Source organism: Equus przewalskii, chromosome 28 (assembly GCF_037783145.1).
Source record: "Equus przewalskii isolate Varuska chromosome 28, EquPr2, whole genome shotgun sequence".
Classification (NCBI taxonomy): Eukaryota; Metazoa; Chordata; class Mammalia; order Perissodactyla; family Equidae; genus Equus; species Equus przewalskii.
The window spans coordinates 19,903,727-19,927,363 of NC_091858.1; the positions used below are offsets into that span (position 1 = coordinate 19,903,727).

At 34.3% G+C, this 23,637-nt stretch overlaps 1 protein-coding gene across 50 annotated transcripts in view; it reads left to right on the plus strand.

Moving 5' to 3' along the window:
• PCM1 (pericentriolar material 1) overlaps positions 1–23,637 on the plus strand; it is an 85,781-nt gene that overhangs the window by 9,905 nt on the left and 52,239 nt on the right. For 7 of the 50 annotated variants that reach the window (XM_070598245.1, XM_070598254.1, XM_070598276.1 and 4 more), the window contains exons 3-16: positions 777–924; positions 1,649–1,766; positions 3,268–3,513; positions 4,513–4,782; positions 5,754–5,924; positions 6,110–6,226; positions 12,740–12,917; positions 13,081–13,170; positions 15,478–15,587; positions 17,472–17,688; positions 19,634–19,835; positions 20,782–20,955; positions 21,452–21,609; positions 21,758–21,993. In XM_070598245.1, the coding sequence (XP_070454346.1) occupies positions 1,671–1,766; positions 3,268–3,513; positions 4,513–4,782; positions 5,754–5,924; positions 6,110–6,226; positions 12,740–12,917; positions 13,081–13,170; positions 15,478–15,587; positions 17,472–17,688; positions 19,634–19,835; positions 20,782–20,955; positions 21,452–21,609; positions 21,758–21,993 (2,265 nt within the window). In that variant the 5' untranslated portion in view covers positions 777–924; positions 1,649–1,670. Of the gene's footprint in view, positions 1–776; positions 925–1,648; positions 1,767–3,267; positions 3,514–4,512; positions 4,783–5,753; positions 5,925–6,109; positions 6,227–7,740; positions 7,930–12,739; positions 12,918–13,080; positions 13,171–15,477; positions 15,588–17,471; positions 17,689–19,633; positions 19,840–20,781; positions 20,956–21,451; positions 21,610–21,754; positions 21,994–23,637 lie in introns of those variants that run through there. The other 43 variants (XM_070598242.1, XM_070598251.1, XM_070598273.1 and 40 more) reach the window with 9 other exon arrangements.

Below are 23,637 nucleotides of genomic sequence, written 5' to 3' on the forward strand. Positions count from 1 at the left end.
TACCACCTTTTCTCTTTTCGATATTAATACGTGTTTCATATTTTTCTGTTTTGTAAAACTTTTAAAACAGTGCTAAATAACTGATGTGACATTCTTGTTTTGGTTTTTATTTTAATAGGGAGGTCTTTTATGTCTTATTTTAAGATTGTTGGCTATTGGTTTAAAATATATATCTTTCAACTCTTTAGAAAATTGTTAAAGTAAAATATACTCATTGAAAAAAACAGAAACAGTATAAAAATACATATAACTGTGAAGAAGTATCAGTGTATTTCTACTTTTAAAGATATTTTGAAATTGTGTTGAATTTTATAACGTTACTTTTTATTCTGAGATGACAAAATTTAACCTACTATGTAATCTGTTAATATAATATATTATTCTAGTAGATATCCTAGCATTAAAACATCTGTGGGATTAATCCTACGTTGTCATGGATGATAATCCTTTTATTTTTTTTTCCTTCTTTTTCTCCCCAAATCCCCCCAGTACAAAGTTGTATGTATTTTAGTTGTGGGTCCTTCTAATTGTGGCAGTAATCCTTTTAATATTATGCTCTAGTGAATGAGATAAGTTAGGATCCTAGAATCAAAGCAATTTGAGTTCATATTCTTTTTTGACATTTTTAGCTGAATGACCTTGGCAAAATTCAACTCCTTTGAATGTTAGTGTTACTGTTTGTAAAATAAGAGACCTATTATAACCCTGATGTCTAATGGCTTTCCCTGCCCCTTGAATTATAGATAGTGTTATCTCACCATCACCTCTTCACTCAGTCCCCCTCCAGCCTGCGCGGTTCCATGCCCAGTGGACATCCACAGTCCTCCAAAGATGAGGGAGAACTCTTATTTTCTCATCATCATCTCTGCTTCTGAACCTTTGCTTCTACCATTGCTCCTTCTGTTTCTCATCTCTTTGACCCAGGTATGAAATTCACTACTTTCCTTGATTTTCAAAAAACCCCCACTTTTTTTTTAGTGGGGAGAATTTGTGACTTTGGTAGACTGTGTCAAGATTTAGGAAAAACCATGAGGTAGCAGCAATACAATTTAAAATAGGGCATAGGCACCAATATTTTGAAAATGTTGTTAGCCACTGTATTCTTGGCTTTTACTGGCCATTAACCTACCTAGTCTTGCTTCTCTTTCCCTGCTTTCTCCTCATGTTGCTTACCATTAACCTTCCTTCCTATTAAAACCGTACTTTCTGTATGTTTCATGCACAGCAGTTCTACTCTCTTTGACTCTTTGGCACAAAATAAATGCCCAGGTCTCAGGGAGTATTATTTTCTTCTCTGAGAGCCATTTTGGTTCTAGCTATTAATAACTTTTTCCTGTCTTATTTCTGCCTTTTAGGACTCTTGAATAAATTAAGTAAAATAACTCTAAAGCATGCAGGCCAGTACACATTGTGGATGTTCTGAGGTTTTCCTTCCTCTCCCCATCACTCTAGCTACTGAACTCATCTGAATCATAATATGCCTCCTGCAGCTAAATCAATTTGTCTGTGTGTGGTTGACAGTGCCTCATTTTATTTCATGAAATCAACTTTTCCAAGATTCCTTTATATTGCTAAGCTTCATGGAATGATTTAAAAATTAAAGTTTGTTTTTATGTGTTAAAAAAGTTAGTTTTCACTTGCTTTCTAGAAAATTAATTGTTAAAGCCGGTATGGCCACAGGAGGAGGTCCTTTTGAAGAAGGCATGAACGATCAGGATTTACCAAACTGGAGCAATGAAGGCGTTGATGACCGACTCAACAATATGGTATGGTACTTTATTATTGATGGTGTGTTGTTGACTACTACTATTAAAATGCAGCTTTCCCCTGACTTAGCCAAATTGAACTCACTGAAACTTTGTAAACACAGTTTTTCTTGCTGGCCAAGGTATTAAAGGACCCTGGGCTGTTACATTAGTTGAAGACATTTTTGTTTGCGGGTAACTTATCAACTTGAGTTAGCTTAAGCCAAAAAGGAGATTTATTATACGGATATAAAGATGTTTTATGGAAAATAAGCTAAAGGAATATAGCCGAGTTTTAGGAAGGGACTAGAAAAAGGAACTAGAATGTTGCTTCTACCATGGGTTTTTCACTACCCTGACTCTTTCCTTCTGAGTGCCTCTGCATAACACAACTTTCTCTTCACAGACCAGCTTTCTCTCTTCTCTGGTCCATGTGGTGTACTATGGCTGCCCCTTTATTCTAGAGTTTTCAGTATGGCTGGTATTATATACTGATGAGTTATCTCTTAGTTGCAGTTTGAAATTTTAAAGTATGATTATCTCAATTTGAATTGGATAAACATCTCTTTTCCAGTCACTTGTGGCCAGGATGGGGTGGGGTAAGTAGTACAAGAGGTTGGCAGGAACACCCACACATGGATTGGGGTGGAGGGACAGTTTGTAGAGAAGAGAGTTTCATTATAAGTGAGGAAAATATCCCAAAAGAGTTTACTGTAATGAAACTAAAAGATTCTTCCAATATGGATAAGGTGGGAAGTTATAGAACTTTTTGTTGAATGAGTTAGGTTATGTGTGTATACCTAAGTAAATAAAAATTTTTTCTAGGTAAAACATTAAGCATTTTTTATCACGTCCTATCAGATCTTACCATGTTGCCCATAAAAAATAATAGTTGTATTCATTGCTTATTATGTAGTAGGCACTGTTATATGCTAGACACATGCTTATTATATGCTAGATGTTTTATGTGTGTTATTTTTAATCGTGTTTTAAAGGTGGCACTATTTTAGAGACTAGGAAACTGAGACTATGGGAAGTTAAATAAATTCCCTAGGGTCACACACTGGAGCGTTTCTTCAGAATACAATAATTACTTTAGAACCCAGGTTGATTCCAGATCTGTCTTCTTCTTATCATACATACTGACTTTAAAGGAGGCCAGTAAAGGTATCTTTAATTTATTTTACTATTCAACTTATAAATAATAGAGAACCATGTTTAAAAGTGCCTTTGAAAATACTCAGATTTGACTATAGGGTTGGAATTTGGGGTCTTATATTTATTAATGATCTATGATAGGGAAGTAATCTGTTTTCTGAAGGACAGTCTTTGAAATTTAGACTAGATGTAATGGGGGGAAAATGGATGAGCAGAAGTAAATAATTGTCTCTACAACTATATGTGTATGTGAAAATGTTTTGTCATTTTTAATTTTAAGACTGACCAAAATTTTTTAAGCATACCAAATTATTTTCCTGGTTTGATTGAGGCCAGATTAACTTTTGCCTTTACTTTTTTAAAGGATTGGGGTGGCCAACAGAAGAAGGCAAATAGATCATCAGAAAAGAATAAGAAAAAGTTTGGTGTAGAAAGTGATAAAAGGGTAACTAATGATATTTCTCCGGAGTCATCACCAGGAGTTGGAAGGCGAAGAACAAAGACTCCACATACGTTTCCACACAGTAGATATATGACTCAGATGTCTGTTCCAGAGCAGGCAGAATTAGAGAAACTTAAACAGAGGATAAACTTCAGTGATTTAGATCAGGTTTGTGAATTATTTTGAAAATCGCGTTATGACTATGGGAAATATTTGAAATAGATTAAATAATTTGTCTTAAAAATTGAGCTGTTTATTTCTTTTTTCTTAGTTTCTGTGCATATGGAAAGAATTTTAATCAGTGGTGATGGTCTGTATTCTTTGGAGGGCAGCAAAGTCTATTTCTACACTTGCTAAGGACAAGTGTTTTGGGACTTTATTACTATACTCTATGGCTAACTTAAATGATTTCATTATGCAGCTGTTTTGCGTGTTAGTGACTGAAAAAGGTTGTTATTAAGCAAAACAAAAGATGCAGTTTAGAATATTTATCACTGGCTAAGTGTGGGATGTGCTGGATTACCTCAGGTTTAGAATAAAACCATGGTTTGTATTTGTAATCATTGAAATAAAGTTTAGAACTAAAAGCAAGTAGAAAAAATAATGAATGCCTAACAGATATTTTACTTTCACATCTGTACTTTACAGAGATAAACAAGTTTCCAGATATGCATAAGGTAGATTCAAGTCTGGTGTGATGATGGTGATGATCATATATCATTTAGTCATCTCTTTACTAATTATTGAACACTCACTGTATGCCAGGCACTGAGCTGAGTACTTTTTCAGGTAGTGCTTCATATGGACACAATGTTCATATTAATTAACATTGATTCATTGGGTCCAAAGCCTATACAAAATTCTCTTAATAAGTATGACTAGTTATATGAGTTATAAATATGGTCTATAGTCCTAGTACTTCAGTTAGACTAATTTTGCTCATATTCATTGGTTGAATTGTCTGACAAAGTGAGGAATAGGATGTGTTAATCAAATTTTGATATTTTAGTAAAACAATTAGATAGATCCGAAGCTGTTTTGAATCTTACTTAGAAAGCTGTTTATACATACCTCCTGAATCAATATCTGATGGTGAAACTGACATTGGAATTTTTTTTAAATGGAAAGATTAATGTTTGTGGGATTTGGTTTCTTTTTCATATATAGAGAAGCATTGGAAGTGATTCTCAAGGTAGAGCAACAGCTGCCAACAACAAACGTCAGCTTAGTGAAAATCGAAAGCCCTTCAACTTTTTGCCTATGCAGATTAATACTAACAGGAGCAAAGATGCTACTCTAAGTCCTCAAAAGAGAGAAATGATTGGATCAGCACAATGTAAAGAATTATTCGCTTCTGCTTTAAGTAATGACCTTTTGCAAAACTGTCAAGTCTCTGAAGAAAATGGGAGAGGAGAGCCTGCTATGGAGAGCAGCCAGGTGATAAAATTTGTTTCTTTTGCTCTTTGCTTTCATAAGCTTCTAAGTAGAAACGTTAAGATTAAAAAAAAATTATATTGCATTATGCACATAGGAATTTTTGTTAGGTAGCAGTAAAGTACTTCTGTGACTCTCCTCATTAATCTGTCAGATTTATTCAAAATAGTGTAAGTTTCTTTCTACCCAAAATGATTGTAGAAATGGCATATTCAGGTAAATTAAGGCTTCTGCTTATCTGCCAAATGCCGTATTGCCAATTTTCAGTAAAGACGTTTTGGGAACAATATGACTAATAGATTGTCGTAAGAATTTTTTTAAATGGTGACATAATCCTTTTGAAAAGTACTTTCAAAAGTAGGGGCCGGCCCCATGGCTGAGTGGTTAAGTTTGTGTGCTCCAATTCGGCAGCCCAGGGTTTCATTGGTTCAAATCCTGGGAACGGACCTAGTACCGCTCATGAAGCCATGCTGAGGTGGCGTCCCACCTAGCGGAAGTAGGAGGACCTACAACTAGAATATACAACTATGTACTGGGGGGGGATTTGGGGAGAAGAAGAAAAGAAAGAGGAAGATTGGCAACAGATGTTAGGTCAGAGCCAATCTTTAAAAAGAAAAAAAATTCATAATACTTGTAATTTATAAAGAAATATAAACAAAAAATTTATGTAAATAATAGTTTGATAAGCAGTTCTATAAATAAAATTTTTCAGGTAATGTAAATTAAAACTAGTTTTGAAATTTTTAAGTTAACAGTAATTAGAGTTGTGAATATTGTCAATTATGTTTTGATTAAGTTCTAAATTTGATTCAGATCTTTTACATGTATGAATTCACACAGTAAACCTAGAAGTATCTTTGGTTATTGTATTTGAAATAAAAAGTCTGTAAAATTGTTGCTGTTGAGTGAATTATGCTCAGTTTTACATACTATTTACTTTGCTTTCCTTTTTTAAAAAAATATTTTTCCTGTAGATTGTAAGCAGACTTGTTCAGATTCGTGACTATATTACTAAAGCTAGTTCCATGCGGGAAGATCTTGTAGAGAAAAATGAAAGATCTGCTAATGTTGAGCGCCTTACTCATCTAATAGATCACCTTAAAGAACAAGAAAAGTCATACATGAAATTTCTTCAAAAAATCCTGGTAAGTTTTGAACCTTTTAAATAATGTATTGAGTTATTTTTGTAGTGTGTTGGTGTACATATACTGATGACATTCTGATCCTACCCCAGAGGAGTTAATATATTTTCAAAAAATCGTGCCATCCATTATAACATTTTATTGCCATTTTTAATAGTTGTATGATTTATACCACTAAAATATTTCAGGCTAGAGAAAATGAGGAGGAGGATGTTCGGACTATAGATTCAGCTGTGGGATCTGGTTCTGTAGCTGAGAGCACATCGCTAAACATAGATGTGCAGTCTGAGGCTTCAGATACCACGGTAAGCGGCTTTTTGGTAATTAAAGTGCTGAAAATGAAGATTTAAATTTCCCTCCGTTTTTCAAGATGATATTTTTATAGGCATTCCTTAATGAAAAATGTGTTTCAGGGAAGAAACCCTCAAATTGTTAATGCTGTATATATTCTTCTTAAACACGAAAGTTTAAAAGTTTTATTTATTGACATTGAAAATAGTTTTAATGGTTGATTTGAAGATCTAGTAATTTCTGATCTTCAGCTGCAGAAACATGGTTTTTCTAGTTTTTTTTGTTAAGCACAGCTTTAGTAATTTTAAGAATCATTGGGAAAGGTAAAATTCATTGTGGTTATAGAGGCTATAGGTACAGGATATCATTAGTGATTGTTTAGCATATTGTCTGTTGGAAAAGACTCAACTTCATTTGCCACTGAGGACTTATTTTAAGGCTATTAGGATTTTTCATTTCTCAGGCTGGCCTAGAACTATAGCAAAACCAGATCACTGAAAAATTGAGATGAAGACTAGAAAATGACACAGGGTAGCATTTACATTGTGATTTAGCCACAGTCAGAAAAATTCTATAACTTCTGACTGGGCAAAGTGAAATTTACCAAAATACCATCTTTTGGAAAAATAATCAAGAAGTTACAAAACTTTGAGAAAAGATTTATAAAATAAACTTAGTTCATAGAAGTTACTGTGCTTCAAAACCAGTATGCTTTTAAAGCATTTTTATTTTAACAGATGCACCTATAACCATGCATTAGTAAACTTGAAAACCTGTTACCAGTAAAGCTTTTCATGTGAAAGGATAACCATGTATGTCTATCTTTTGTATCTGAGATATGTTTCAAAATACCAGTCAGCATAAGGAATTTGAGGGTTTGTTTCCTTTTAATATTGCCCTGCATAGTTTCTTGTCTGCCTCCTTTTCTTCCCTGCCCTTCCTAATTTGAAGAGGAAATTTGAATTTTTTTCTCTACATTATTTTCACCAGGAGATACTCAGAGTGCTTGATCCAAACAGTTATGAAGAATGGATTCTACTGTGGGGAAATTGTTTTTCTGTTTACAGTGGTGCTGGGAATAATTTCTTCCTCATATTTCATTCCAGCAGAACTGGAAGGGTTGGGGCATATGGGTAAAGGAATTCTGTTGAGGAGGGGTGGAAGATAGTATAGTCGATTATTATAATTTATATGCTAGCATATATAGAGTTCACCATGATGGGCATTTTATTCATAACTTTAAAATCATGACATTATGAAAGTTGATTAATAACATAGCAGAATAAATGTTAAAATATGCTTCAGCAGTTTTATAGCTTGGGAATTACCTAGGATATGATACTCAGTTACAATAAACAATAGTCTAGTCTACAGAAATTTAAAGTCTTAAGTTTATTGCCACTTGGGGGAGGGTGGATTGACTTAAAAAGATGGATGGGTAAATTTTTTGTATTTATTTACAAGGCTGGCTTATATGTTAAACAGGAGTTTGTGTTAAGAAATTAATATGCTACACTATTTAATAAAGGAGGCATCTTTTAGTCTGAGAATTCGGCCGTGCATTGAGGACAAACTAGGGAATTCAGCTTCACAAGAACAGGTTTCAGACATTGCCGTTACTACAAGTCCCAAAGGGAAAGGTGACAGACCTCCTCAGAATGACAGGGAACTGAGGCCTAATAGGAAATATAGCCGAAAACGTGGATTTCCTTCAAAGGTATACTTCACAATATTAACTTGGGAAGTCTCTAAATGAGCACCTCTTTTGTTCATATTTCCTCTTCCTTATTTGCTTTTCTGTTGTTGCTATTACTTTTAAATATATGTTATTAACATGGTTGTTATACTGTAATTTGCTTTTGTAAAATGCTGTCCTTTAGTTTTTTATTCTTTTCTACTTTCTTATACTCTTCTCCATGGACTATATGTGGCAGCTGTTTTTAATTTGCATTAACAAAGGATTTGAAACTTAATCCATTTTCATTTTTTTGCTAATGAAAACTCAAAATATAATACATTCTTAAACCTTGACCATTAGTTGCCTTTTGTTTCTGATATCTGTGTTCACGGATTAAGATGGTACTTTTAAGTTTTGTCTTACTTCCTATAGTTATTTATTAAAGAAAAAGAAAACAGAGCAAGTTGTTAGCTGTCTTGCCTTTTTAGAATGAAATATTTTCAGTATTTTTTGGTTTGTATTTTTGTTCCTGTTGGAAATCTCTTCCATTCTTTTTTTTTTCTTTTAGAAAAGTACTTAGTTATCCAGTTGACTTGTTTGCTAATGTTTTTGGTATTTTTTCCCCGATGTTTGCTCTAAATCTTTGTTGTAATTTTTCATGATTTGCATAAAGGCATTCAGGAAAGGTTTAAAGACAACTATTTGTGTAGTTCCACTTAAAACAGCATTTATAAAAGGTCTCATGTCCATTTGGCAAGAGTAAAGTACTGTTTCAGTAATTGAGTATAGTTAAGACTAATTCTGTATGTGTTATTAGTAGCTTATTACCTAGGATTAGTCTTTCTTTTCTGTTATGTAGAGTTTTTTGTTTTGTTTTTGTGGCTGTTTAAAAATGACAGAATTTAACCTCTAGGTATTTTGGCAGTTTTTTTTTCTGGCTCCCACAAGAGTTTGAGGATACAGTTTGAAATCAGCTGTGGTGATCTCACTATAAAGTGTTAAGCAAAAGATGCCCCCATTCAACAGAAGAGTAAATAAAGTAGCTGATTATTTTTAAAACTGGTAGCATTGGAGAAGAGAAAGCACAGTAGATAGCCTTCAGACTTACTGCTCTCTTTAAGTCTTCTGAAGAGTGACAAACAGAACTTGAGTTGACAGTTACTACCACATAGTGTCTGCCTTTTTTACTTTTTTCCTAAAGCATTATATTTACTTTTAAAAACCACTTTTCTGTTTTTAAATTTCTTTGGATAATGCCCTTATGAATGAATATTATTCTTTCTTGAACTTGCTTTTTGGACATTATTCCAATTTGATTCTCTTTAATGTCTTGATTTTTAGTGCCATCTTTGGGTAGTTCTATCAGTACTTTGTTCATAAAATGATTTTAATTTCTTAGAAGAAATTCCGAACTCCCACCACCTGGCTTTATTCTTTCTCCGCTATGCAGAATCTGTTGTTCTCCCCACCCCACCTTCATTCCCTTCTTAACATCCTTTCAGAATGTAGCATTCTGTTAGAAGAGAAAAAAAAGTTGAGGTCTTAACTGAAATTCAGAGCTTAAAGCAACCTTGTGAGTTGCAGATTGTTATGAAATGATTGATATTCTCAAGCTGCCTATAAGGGCAGAGTCCATTTTATGGAATATTTTATAGACGGGAGTCCATTTTACATAATTTTTAAAAGAAGCCTTCCACAAATACCCGTGCTTTCATTGTTTTCCACTACTCATCTTTCCCCCCACACTTAATCTCAGCTCTTAGAGAATTTATAAGTGTTTTTATACCATCTACCTTTTTATTGCTGTTATTTGCATCATTTCTGATTACTTCATGTGGACCAGCTTTGTCTCCCAAACCAGACTATGCGTCTTCAGAGATTGTGTCTTAGACTTCTTTTAGAACTATCTAAGCACATAATTTGGGGGCAGACAGTATGGCATGAAAAATGGTAAACTAGAACCCAGGAATCTGACTGTGATATTGGGTAAATCACAGCTTTATCTTCTCTGGGGTTATAGTTCCTCACCTTTCATGTGAAAAAATTGGAGTATATATTATCTGAAGTATTTTTTAGCTATAAAAATACATTTGGATCCGTGAATAAGTATTGGCGGAACCTCAGTTGAGTAGAAGAAAGGAAGACTTAGGGTTTTCTGAAATTGGACTGTTACCTGTATGCAACTCAGGATTTCGTGCCTAAGTTATTTTTTTAATCTGTAGATTATAAATGTACTTGTTGAAGGTGACTCAAAAAGCTTAAATAAATATATGTGTTTGAAGGGTGGATATAGTCCTGGCTTCCTTTTTTGGATTTCTATTCCCTGCACCATCCTCTGGGCATGTTTTTATCCCTAGATATTTTTATTTTCATTTTCTCATCTTCCCTTTCTTCATTTTTGATGGTAGTCCCCACTCGCCTCCCTCAGCTTAGCGTTTCTCAGTATTAGTCTGAAATGTTAGTTATAGGGATGCAGAAGGTATTAATCAGTGATAAAACTCCACTAATTTTGAAAATTCTTGGGAATAATTGTTTGGATTAGTGAAAAATCTGAAAGGAATTGTGTTTAGTTCAGAATTCTTTATAATTAGAGTATCAGAGTTTTGCAAACGTGACTAAAAGATTTTAAAAGGTTTGCTTTTTAAAGGGTAAAAATCCATAATATTAAAATGTTTAGTAAACTCTTTAAAATTAGATAGCTTTAAGGTTACCTTGAGGTCTAAACTATTTTTGAGAGATGGGAGGATTATAAATTAGGTGGAGATAAGCATTCTCAAAGGTTTTCTTTTTTTTCTGGATGACTTTTTGCCTCATTTGCATAATGTTTCTTCTCCTAATTACTTACTATTGATACTTTGCTGGAGTATTTGGTTGATATCAACCTGGAGAGATTTCTTTGAGTCATTCCAGTGAGATCTGTTACCTGTTTGGGTCTGGTTTTACATTTTGCCAATGACTTTGATGAAATTATTTTGAGTCATTCTGAGACGGCTAGCTATTGATAGTTATCCCTTCCCCTTCAAATTGTTTTTCTAAGATGTAAACAGTCTTGAAATAAGCCAGGACTAAGAAGAACTTTGACAGGAATGAATGTAAATGTTTACAAGGTAATGCCACTTGTATAAGATGGGAGAGAACTGAGTTAACAATATTAATTTAAAATGGGCTTTAGTTTATTGAAAGTTCAAGACAACAGAGAATCTCCAATAAATAGTGGCTTGACCAAGATAGATTATTTCTCTTCCATGTTCATGAAGTCTAGTCAGGTGGTCCAGGAGAGACAGAGCACTGACTGGGCTTCTCTGATATCCACATCACAGGTTCTAACCGTAGTCTTCTACTTCCTATTTGATCTTAATTTCTTCGAGTACTTAATTTTGAGCCATGTAGTTAATGTTTACTTGTTAATCTTATTGACTGCCAAATCAGAGTGTAAAATGCCATCACAGTTATTCATTCTCATTCACGGTACTGGTGAGTTCTACGCAGGGGTGGGTAAAGAGAAGAGGTTTTTGCATTGTATTGGTAAAGGGTGTCACCCAGGAGGGAAATTCTCCATCTGTATAATTTCTCTAGGAGTCTAATGTACATAGGGAAAGTAAATCAGTTCATTTTTACTTTCAAAAGAAATCCTTGAACTTCTTTATTCTCCTTAGTAACTTTGGTGGGTTGGGGAGGAGATCATTCATTTAAAATCTGCATAACCCCAACAAAAATTTGATAGCAAAGCAAATTTAAAATTGACTAAATATTTCTAAGTTAATAGACATATTTTATACAACTATTAAACTTTTGAAGTATAAGATTTCTGAAAAGGTAAATGGATGAAGAATACCATTATGGTGTATATTTTATGCATAATTTGGCTTATAATTTGTTTTTGAATAGTATTTAAATTTGTCTCTTTGCTTAATTGGCTTGTATTTTTTCTTACTGGATTACTTTTGAATAGTCTTAAGATTAACATTTAAAATTTTATAATTTCTTGTAAGTGGCATCTATTTAATCTGTTCCCCTACTTTTAGACAAAATACTAGCTTTTGGGGGGAATTTCAGAGTATTCTATTTTATGTCCTTAGACTCAGCTAAATGAGTATATTTTAGAAGAAAAAATAGTAATGATATCTTTGATGCAAAATTTTGTGCTTTGTTGTATGCTTATATAATATGATGCAAGTAAATTAAAGCCTTTCATGTCAGATTATTAAATAAAAAATGTATTTCTAAAATTTCTGTCCCTGGTTAGGAAATAGTCGGTTTGTTTTTGTTTGGTTTGGTTGTTTTTTTAACGTCATTTCTAGGAGTGGGGCAGAACGTTTTTTCAGTCTGGTCTTGTTCAAGGATACTTTTAGGGCGTTAACCTGGTATAATGTCCTCTTTTTCTGTAAGGCCTAGATCCCTCATTTGTGTTTGTGTGTGGTGTGTGTGTGTATGTGCAAGTGTATGCGTGTTTGTGTATGTATGTATGTGTAGGTCCTTTGGCCTGGATCCCTCATTTTTGTGTGTGTGTGTGTGTGTGTGTACATGTATGTCCTTTTGCTCTTTTGGCCTTCGTATCTTCCTTTTTGTATGCCTTTTTCTTTACTTTCCACTTGTTAATTTCTCTTCATGCTAACGATTGCTTATGGTCTTTTACTGTGAAATTACCTAACTACCTAACTCTTAACACAGCAGGCTTATCTCTGTGTCATCATGTTATTCTTTTTTTTCTTTAAGTCTACTAAAACTGTATCTCGGGTTGTATATTTAATACTAATTTATTATTTAGTATGTATTTTGCCATTGATAGTTGAAACAGGAACATGGATTTTAATAGTCAGATATAAGTGTTGTTCATTTTATTTTCCAGGCCAGAGATCCTCAGCAGGAGCCTATGGAAGAGATCGAAAATTTGAAGAAACAGCATGATTTATTGAAAAGGATGTTACAGCAGCAGGAGCAACTGCGAGCTCTACAGGGACGACAGGCTGCTCTTCTTGCTCTGCAACATAAAGCAGAGCAAGCTATTGCTGTGATGGATGATTCTGGTATGCCAAAGTCTTAGAATGTTGTTTTTGTAAGCAGGGCTCAGTAAGTAATGGTGTTGCAGGGTGGATGCTGATTACTATATAATCAGATCTTGATTGTCAACTAGTTGAGAAACCTGCATGTGAAGCTCACCCTGTCCTGTGCTTTTCTCTGGTTATGCAGACAAGGTTGCAGGGGCAGCTCCTGGCCATCCTACTGTACCGTGCAGACAGCCAGCTCACTCTCCTTTTCATCAGAGAGAACCCTTAAGAGGTAAAAGGACAGGCTGTAGTTTGTTTTTGTACCCCCAGCCGATAGGGCTCTTGATGCTTTCATTTCCACCTTTTGTACTTTATTCACCTAGGATTGTCAGACTTTGCTTGCCTACCAAGGGAGGTTTAGAACTGAGTTCGTGAACAAATTTATAGAGCTTCTTTAGCTTCTGAAGTTAGTGGCAGCTCTGTTATTTCAGTTAGGTATCCAGTTGTAGATACTCGTTCCTTTGAACTATATTTATATCCTGTACAGTCTTCCCGAGACTCAGAAATGTTCTTTTCTTTCTTCCTCCTTCCCTCATAGCCATGTATCATTTAGGTGGAAATTGTATAGAATTCTTTAGTATTGAGTCTGATTTTATAGTTTGCCTCATTCAAACCTAAGTGTTTAATTTCTCATTAAGTTGAAAACAAATTGTTACTTACTAAAACTCAGTAAAACTAAGGTATATTTTCTAGTAGTCTGTCGTCCCAATCTAATAATAGTTTATCTCCTGTGGGCTCTCCATTTTAGGTCCTCACTGAGGATAATTGAAGTTACTCAGTTTATCCTGCTGTCTACACCTGGCCCACTGGCTCAGCCCTTTTATCACTGTTATATGTAATTTAATTTTGCGTTTTCATAAGGAACCTTATAATTTGCAAGTAACTTACTCTTTTGTAATAATTTTATAATAATTTTATAATATGTATAGTATATAGTAATAATTATAGATTTCATCCCCATTTTTCCCTTGTAAAATCCAAAGCATCATAGCTTTTACATTTATATTTAAAAAATAGATAATTTAGGTACAAACAAAATATTTTAACAGTGACCAATACTAGTTTGATTAATGACTGACCTTTTAAATATTTTTCAAGATTGGAGTATCAGAGACTTTCTTGTGATAGTTGTGTTATTTTAAACAGTTAGATTTACATCAGCTTATTTGAACATCACAAAATTGTAGGTTAGTCATCAGAACTTTTTTTCTTATTCTCATTTTATAGAAAATAAACACAGAGTTTGTGAGTTGCCTAGGCTTATGGAGTTTTAGTAGAATCAGATCTCTTGGGTTCCAGGTCAGGGATCTCCTATTTCTGAATATGAACTTCTATTTTTAAGTAAGTAGATGATCTCTTTTTTTTTTTTTTAAAGTGTACTGTCAGTGAGGCAGGGACCAAGAGTAGAGTGAACATGAGTTTAAATTTGAATTTATTTTATATACTATTTCAAAAACAATTTTAGGTTAGTAATTTTAAAACAGATTGCCTCTTTTATTTATGAGATTTTGCAGAGGCATACTGATGGAAAACCAGAATTCACATATTTAATATTCTGGTATATGAGAGAGACTACATAATTGTCATAGGAAAGAATGCTCCTTACCTCATATAACTAGCAAGTTGTGTGTTAGTTTTCTAGACTGTAATTTCTTTCTTTTCAAAACAGATTGGACTAGATATTTCAGATTCCAACCAGCCCTGAAGTTCTAATTTCTCAGTGGAAAAAGCTAGTATTTTCCTTTAAAACAGAGCGATTTATATTCAGTGTCTCTTTTAGAGTTGGAAAGGATAAACATGGAGTGGTTGGGTAGTAGTAACTGTTATCAAAATTATCATCAGAATACTACCTTAGAAAGAGAAAAGCTGCGGTCTTTTGGTATGACTTGTATCACAAGCAACTCCTTCAATAAATTATCTGTTTTATTGCAGGGGTCAGCAAACTGGCCAGCTGGATTTGGCCCACTGCCTGAAATAAAGTTTTATGGAACACAGCCATGCCCGTTTGTTTATGTATTGCTTTCACCCTACAATGGCAGAGTTAGGTAGTTAAGACAAAAGCTGTGTTTCCACAAAGCCTAGCATATTTACTACTTGAATCTAAGAAAAGTTTGCCAGCCCCTATACTAGAGCATTGATTCTGTTGGGGGTGATGGGAATTGAGACCTGTCAGAATCATCAGTGCTTTTTGGGGCTAACCACTTTCCCTGCCCCCCCCATCCCAACCTGATAGACCTGCCGCACCCTCACTCCATCAAGTCACTAGTCGTAATTGGGATGTAACATATCTCTCCTTTGAGGCTGGGACAGAAAAAGATGAACCACTATACTAGAGTTTTGTGAGTGTCCCTTTATTTTCAGTTCAGATGGAAACTTCTAATAAAATGATTGGTTGACAGATAAATCTAAGAGGTTAACTAGTTTCAAATGATGTTGAGATTTTTTTTCCCCCCAAAATTGATTTTTAGTTTCTCAGAAATTGAAAAGGTATTGTACTTATTTATTTGCTTTAATGAATAGTTGTTAATTTTCTTTCCAGTTGTAGCAGAAACTACAGGTAGCCTGTCTGGCGTCAGTATCACGTCTGAACTAAATGAAGAATTGAATGATTTAATTCAGCGTTTTCATAATCAGCTTCGTGATTCTCAGGTAACTTAATTTTTTTAGTATAGTTGAGTTTAGAATCACATCAGTAAAAATAGTGTTCTCAAACTTTCTTGAGCACAAATGTCACCTGGCATGGTTGTTTAAAAAGTGTGGATTCCTGGTCAGTGGGATTCCTCCACCTCCAAAATTATAAATCACACATTTGGGGTGGGCTTCTCCCCAGTGTGAGTCCAGTTCTGGAAGTTTGGGGACTATAATTTGGGAAACTATTAGACGACAATCTACTTTGAATGAAGTGATTGGTGAAATTTTCCCTTTGTATGCTACTAGATGACATTATTTTTTTCTCTAAAACATTGTTAATGATCACAACCTTTAAACTTATGTTTGAGTCTGTGTCCTTGCAATATTTTACTAATAATTTTAAGAAAGTTCTTAAGTTGAATTTAGAGTTAATTGTTATAATTTGATGACCTTTGTAAGTAATGATATAAATGCAAAATTTCAATTCCTAGGCCTTAAGTAAGAAAGATTAAAATTAAGTAAAAATATTAAAAATTAAGTAAGAATTAATACCTCTCCTCTGGAAATGAGTATGATTGAAGATGCAGTGTCTCCTGCCTACTGACGAAGTGAAAATAAAAGAATATGGTCCAACCACTTTGGAGAGTTATTTAGCAATATCTTGTACATTTTTTCTGACGACTCTGCAGTATCCCACCTTAGAGAAATGCTCACATGTTCACAAGGAGATATGTACGAGAACATTCATGGCAGCATTGTGTTAATAGCAAAAAATGAGAAACAACCTAAATGTCCATGAATAGGAAAACAGATTAATAAATTATGATATATACATAGAGTGAAATTCTGTGATCAGTTACAGTAAATGAACCAGAACTAATGAATGGAAAATGAGAGTTTAAGAAGGATGCCACTTAGCTTATGTTTAAAAATGTGTAAAGAATGCGTATTTTTAATTGACATGTACATAACTATTACAAAATAAAAACGTATATAAGAATGGTGGATATCTAATTCTAGACTGTGGTTATCTCTGGAGAGGGTAATGGGATTGGGGATGGATATGTATAGAGCTTTAGCTGTATCTGTAATGTTGTGTTTCCCTTAAAAAAGAAAATAATTCATGAAAATGTGGCAAAATGTTGAAATTTGACTAAGCTCAGTGATGGTTATTCATTATGATTCCCTAAGCCTTAAGGTTTTTGAAATGTTTCATAGTTCTTTTTCTTTTTAATCAGAGGAACATAGGAAAGAAGTGGTAGTAAAAACTGATAGATTAAGAAGTTAAAATTTGGGGCCAGCCCAGTGGCATAGTGGTTAAGTTTGCATGTTCTGCTCCGTAAGCCTTGGATTTGCAGGTTTGGATCCCAGGTGTGGACCTGTACATGGCTCATCAAACCATTCTGTGGCGGTGTCCCACATACAAAACAGAGGAAGGTTGGCACAGATGTTAGCTCAGTGACAATCTTCCTCAAGCAAAAAGAGGAAGATTGGCAATAGATGTTAGCTCAGGGCCAATCTTCCTCACCAAAAAAAAAAAAAAAAGTTAAAATTTATGGTGATGGTGCTCAAAAGATGGCAAGAGAGAAAATGAGATTTTTAAAGATTTATTCTATATAAAATGTAGCATTTCTAGCACTTAATTTAGATCTAGGTCATAATGTTCAGTGAATCCAAGACCACTGTAGTTATATGTATCTGTAAAACTATATATATATATGTTACAATGGCACATCAGGAAACAGTATGCAATTTGGGAATAGGAAAGGCACGTGCTTACCCACCAGCACAACCTAGGCCAATATTTATCTCTTTTTATAAAGAATAGTTATGCATTCTTAATACGAGAATACAACCTTTAATTGCCTCAGTCTTTGTTTTTCTTCGTCTTTTTTTTATAAGCCTCCAGCTGTTCCAGATAATAGAAGACAGGCAGAAAGTCTTTCATTAAGTAGGGAGGTTTCCCAGAGCAGGAATCCATCAGTTTCAGAACATTTGCCTGATGAGAAAGTCCAACTTTTTAGCAAAATGCGAGTATTACAGGAAAAGAAACAAAAAATGGACAAACTGCTTGGAGAACTTCATACACTTCGAGATCAGCATCTGAACAATTCATCATGTAAGTAAATCTGGCTCAGTAGTATTAGGTACAGGACACGTAGGTATATATGATGGTGCATATTAGTTACTTAATAAATATTTGGTGAATGAATGAACACATAGTTCCCAATGAAAATTATACGTTTTGTGGGGAGGTAGGATTTGCATGGGAAAAGTTTTTAAGTCACAAGGCAATGTGTGATAAAAGCCAAGTAGATGATAGATCTGTTCTGTAATTCAGAAATTGGAAAGAATAAACTTGGGCCTTGAAAAACTGGTAGGATTATAATTAAGGGAAAAGTGGAAGAGAAGGTAACTTTGGTACTTGGACATAATACTGCATTTTTTACCATATTCAAAATATGCCTTTTAAAAAAAAAACTAATCCACATTAGTACTTTGATTTACAAACTATGAAACAGATTTAGAAAGTAATTGTATAAAAAACGCAAGGTATGAAAAACATAGTACCTATGGTTTAGTATGAAATGTCCATAACCTACATCCTTTTTGAAAATATGTAAATAGTTATCTAAGGTGGGAATAAGAAAGGCATAGTCATCCTACTTATACTAGTTATATAGGAAAGGCAATAATCATCCTAGTTATACTATAGGAACTGTCTTTTCTACAGATGTTTTGCTTGTTTCTGTCTAATTCAGATTTACTTACTAGTCCTCATTTGCTATCCTCATACCTTCTCAAGCCTGGTCCCTGCCTCTTACACAAACAGTAATAGGAGCTCTGGCATTGGAAACTGGAGTCCGTGGGGTCAACTGCAACTGGTCATTCTTCTTCAGCATTCCAGCTCCTCTCTTATTAAAGAAACGCCAAAGGATACAAACATCATCTCTGGAGTCCCTGTTCTTTGTTCTTCACCCATCTCCTATTTCTCTGTCAACCCAAAAGAACCTTACTGTTTCTCCCCTGAAAGATAGTCCTTTCTTTTCCCTGATCCCTGCTGGTCTCTTCCTCCTCTAGAGCATAAACTAACCCCAATTCTTATCCTTCCTGAACAGGTAAACTCAACTAAGAAAAACTTAAAATTTGCACTCAAGGCTTTGTGGTCAATTTTATACACATAAAGACAGTAGCACTCTGCCTACTGATGACTCTAAAAAATGATTTTTTTTCCAGTTAGGAAACAGTGTGAAAGCAGCAGCAGAAGGTAGAACAGTCAAGGAATAGGATAGAAGGACTACTGGCAATCAGCTATAGCAACTGATAATGTGAGCAACGAATAATGGTGGTCGTGAGAAAGAGATAAAAGACAATAGTTTTAAAGTGGTGGGAGAAAGAGAAGTGCAAAGAAAGTTTCTTAATCTTCATTCATTGCCCTTGAAGGCATAGCATATCTTTGTCTGATCTGTGTGGACAGAAAAGTGATTAAAATATAATTCAAGGACTGTATAGAATTAGCCGTCATCTAATTAGAAAATTTTATTGCTGAGTAGTATTTCTTGGATGGATGTACCACAGTCACTTTAGCAATTTTGCTTTAACCTTTGGAACAAGAAAAGTTCCATCTTGGAGACCAGATATCATTCCTTTGAGCTGTGGATTTGGAACACTCTTAGGGAGCTTAACCTGCTATGGCTGCCCTGTGAAGGTTTGTAGATGGTATACTGAACATCATACATAGTGGCCCTGCTGAACCTAACCTAGAACCAAGTTTATCAGAGGAGTGCTCTAGTTACTTTTTCAAGATAGAGTTCTTGTCAATTTCCGTCTTGTCTTTCCTTATTCTTTCCTGTCTGTTTTAACTCTGTTTGGTTGAAGGACATGTTAATAAACAAGTGGCCTGGATGTTATATCCTTAAGTTTCTAAAATTTAAATCTGCAGAATTTAAGATGTTAATGGTTTTTACTTTTTATTTTTCTATATCCAGGCAAACTTTGGATAAGTGTTGTTTGATGCCATATTTATTTGTTTATGGTAACTGGTCTTTTTTTTTGTTTTGTAGTTGTGCCTTCTTCAGTCTCTCCACAAAGGAGTGTGGATCAGAGAATTACATCTTCAGCTCCGTCTGCTCCTGTAGGCTTAGCACCAGTTGTCAACGGAGAATCCAATAGTCTCACATCATCTGTTCCTTATCCGGCTGCTTCTCTGGTTTCTCAGAATGAGAGTGAAAATGAAGGCCATCTAAATCCAACTGAAAAACTCCAGTAAAACATTTTTACAAACGTTGTTTACATAGATTAGAATCGAGTAATGGGCATAAATCCTGGGTTTTTTACTTTGATTCTTGAATTTCTGGAAAAGTTGAATTTATTTCATATTCTTAAGTGATAACAGTGGTAGAAGAAGTGTGTCTGTGTAATATGTGCATTCTTTGAGTTGTCTGGGAGAAATGTGACATAATACAGGTAATTTCTGTGAGCTGATGTTTTCCTGTTTTCCAGATAAAGGATTAGCAGTAGCTGGGGCTACAGTTAAAAGATATCTATATTCAAATGGTTTAGAGCCCAGACTCTAGAGTCAGACAGCCCTGCAGTTGTATCTCACGAGGCTGTGTGACCATGGTCAAACACCTTACCCTTACTGACCTCATTTTCTTCATTTGCAAAATAGGGATGATAATATACCTGTTCACTAACATGTTTTATAGAAGTAAAAAACATTGGCATAGTTCTTGACATTTAGTAAAAACTGAACAATTATTATTTTTCGTAAATATATTATATACTTTATAGATCTCTATATGTTGTAGACAAATTGGGAACCTTCTGTAAATGCTCAGTAAAGCCTGCATACCTGATTTGTCTGAGAGGTAGTGTTTAAATTGAATATTTAGTACTGCACATTTTTGAGAAACCTAGGAATATTTTCAACATTGAGTTTTAAGCTATTAACATTTATACCTTAATTTTAATACTTGAAACTGGTTTGCTTAAGCTTTTGTTCCTAGCATAACATAAGAAAATAAAGGAATGAGATTTTGAGTAAGCTGTACTTGCAATTAAATTCATTACTTTACAGTCATATCCCCTGGATATTTGATTAGATCTAAATTTTGTTACTGCTGGCTGCTATTATATGAAAATAATACGTGCTTTGTTTTGCCAAAATTAGTATGAATGTTATATATATGTACTTTTTGTTGTTTATCAGGAAGTTAAATGAAGTTCGAAAGAGATTGAATGAACTAAGAGAGTTAGTTCATTATTATGAACAGACATCAGATATGATGACAGATGCTGTAAATGAAAACACAAAAGATGAAGAGACTGAAGAGTCAGAATATGATTCTGAGCATGAAAATTCTGAACCTGTTACTAACATTCGGTAAAAACTTATTTCTAAGTTTGTTTTTCTAACGTATTCGTCTTAACTTAATAGTTTTAATATGGAACAAAAAAGAACCTCATTAGAGTGCTGTTTGCCTTTTATTTAACTTTGCTTCTGTAAGTACAATATTTTTGTTGGTATAATCTTACTCGCCCTCTAAAGAAATGCATATAGAGAGGTATTGAATACAGTAGTTTAGTAAATTGGCTGTTTGTTAGATCAAATGCAAGTAAATCATAAGAAGTATCTAACTTAACATTTTCCTACCTCTTTTAGGTGTAATTTTGACTTTTCATATGTTTTTATTCTTAAATTTCCAAATAGCAGAGGTTAACGAAAAGCAAGAGCCAGTTATTCCGAGTTGGGCTCTAAGTGGGGAAATAGCCAGTGATGTTCATAGTTTGGAATTATTTTATCAGCAATCCTAAGACTTTTGATGTAAATTTATTTTTTTTTTACCTTAAATAACTTCAGGCTCTTTTCTTTCTTTTAGAAATCCACAAGTAGCTGCCACCTGGAACGAAGTAAATAGTAATTCTAATGCACAGTGTGTTTCTAATAATAGAGATGGGAGATCAGTTAATTCTAATTGTGAAATTAACAACAGATCTGCTGCCAACATAAGGGCTCTAAACATGCCTCCTTCTTTAGGTATGATTGACTATTCACAGATAATTTTGCTGTATTTTACTTGGGAAGTAGATTTTCATTAGTACTTTTCTTAAGTTTATTAAATTAATAATTTAATTAAACTTAAGTTTAATAAATTATTGATTTCAATAATATATGTTTTCAGCAGATTGTCGATATAATAGAGAAGGAGAACAGGGGATTCATGTTGCACAAGGTGAAGATGATGAGGAAGAGGAGGAAGAAGCGGAAGATGAGGAAGTCAGTGGAGCTTCATTATCTAGTCAGAGGAGCAGTCTGGTTGATGAGGCTCCAGAAGATGCCGAATTTGAACAGAAGATCAGTAGACTTATGGCTGCGAAACAGAAACTTAGACAGTTACAAGATCTTGTTGCTATGGTACAGGTAAATACTGCTAGATTTTTAAAAAACATTTTGTCAAATAGTCCAGTCTTATTTTAGAAGGTAAGATTTATGTATGTGTTTGATAATTCTGTTGGTATAACCATACTAATACACATTTATTGAGTTCTTACTGAGTGCCAGGTTTAAATCTTAGCACTTTACATGCCATGTATCAGAGATCAGCAGACTTTCTCTATTAAGGGTGAGTTAGTAAATATTTTAGGCTCTGTGGGCCGTATATTCTCTGTCACAACTACTCAATGCAAAAGCAGCCAAATAGACGATACATAAATATGTGAGCATTGCTACGTTCTAATATAACTTTGTTACAAAAACACATTTGTTTGCTGTTTTGCTGGACACCCCAGTCTTATATCATGTAGAACTCGTGATATCTCAGTGAGGCAGAATTAAGCATGTTAAAGAGATGTTAGTTGACCCAGGTTATACTGTTGTCAGAGCCAGAATTGAGACTCTCTTATACCAGAGCCTGAGATCTTAAATCACTTGATGTGAAAGGAAAACCGTATGATGTTTTATTCAGCAAGGCCAGGTAAGTAAAGTTCGAACTATTAGTCATAAATTTTAAAAAGCCATTTGCACATATGAACATGATATTATGTAACTTAACACTTCTTTATACACACGTACATTTTTGCTTATATATTCAAAGTATATCTGTAGAAGGCTACATAAACTGGTAACATTTGTTACCTGTGGAGAGAGGAATCAGTTGGGGGACAGGGATGAAAAGGAGACTTTTTACATGTCTTTTTTACTTTTTGAACTTTGATCATGTGACTATACTACCATTTGAAAAAATTAAAACAGCTTCCAAAGCAAATAGTAGTAGGTTGTGCCATCTCAAACATCATTGTACTTGTTTATTACTTTCCCACTTTTTCTTTGATTCCTTTCTTCAGATGTATTGCCAAAAGTGGGAATAATAGATCAGAAATGATGACTGACTTGGTGGCTTACACATGACTCAGCTTATGTTCAGGCCTATAGTGAAGCTCTTTTGCTTCAAGGACTGTTCTGAGATCTGAAATATTTATATGAGAAATGATAAAACTGTAATGCAGAGGGATTAAGGGGCCTCCTACTGAAAGAGAACTGTTAAAAGAAGGACCCAAATCCCCAAGTTTTTTATATCAGTTTAAGGTCGATGAGTTTTATTTATTTTACTAAGGGTAGTTGTCTTTTTTCTTATTTTAACTTTTACTTGTATCCTATTTCGCAAGAGACCTGGGAGAAGGTCTAAACAGTTAGACAGTTACCATGATTATATAAAACTATTACTACTCTTCCTAATTAGATTATTCTGGACGACTTTTTTTTTTTTTTAAAGATTGGCACCTGAGCTAACAACTGTTGCCAATCTTTTTTTTTCCTCCCCAAATCCCCCCAGCACATAGTTGTGTATTTTTAGTTTGTGGCACGTGGGACACCGCCTCAACATGGCCTGGTGAGTGGTGCCGTGTCCGTGCCCAGGATCCGAACCAGTGAAACCCTAGGCCTCGGGAAGTAGAGCGTGCAAACTTAACCACTTGGCCACAGGGCTGGCCCCTCTGGACGACTTTTATGGCCCTTATGAAACCTCTGTATCTTATAAGTCTCCAGATGTCTCTCTCTTAGTTCCTT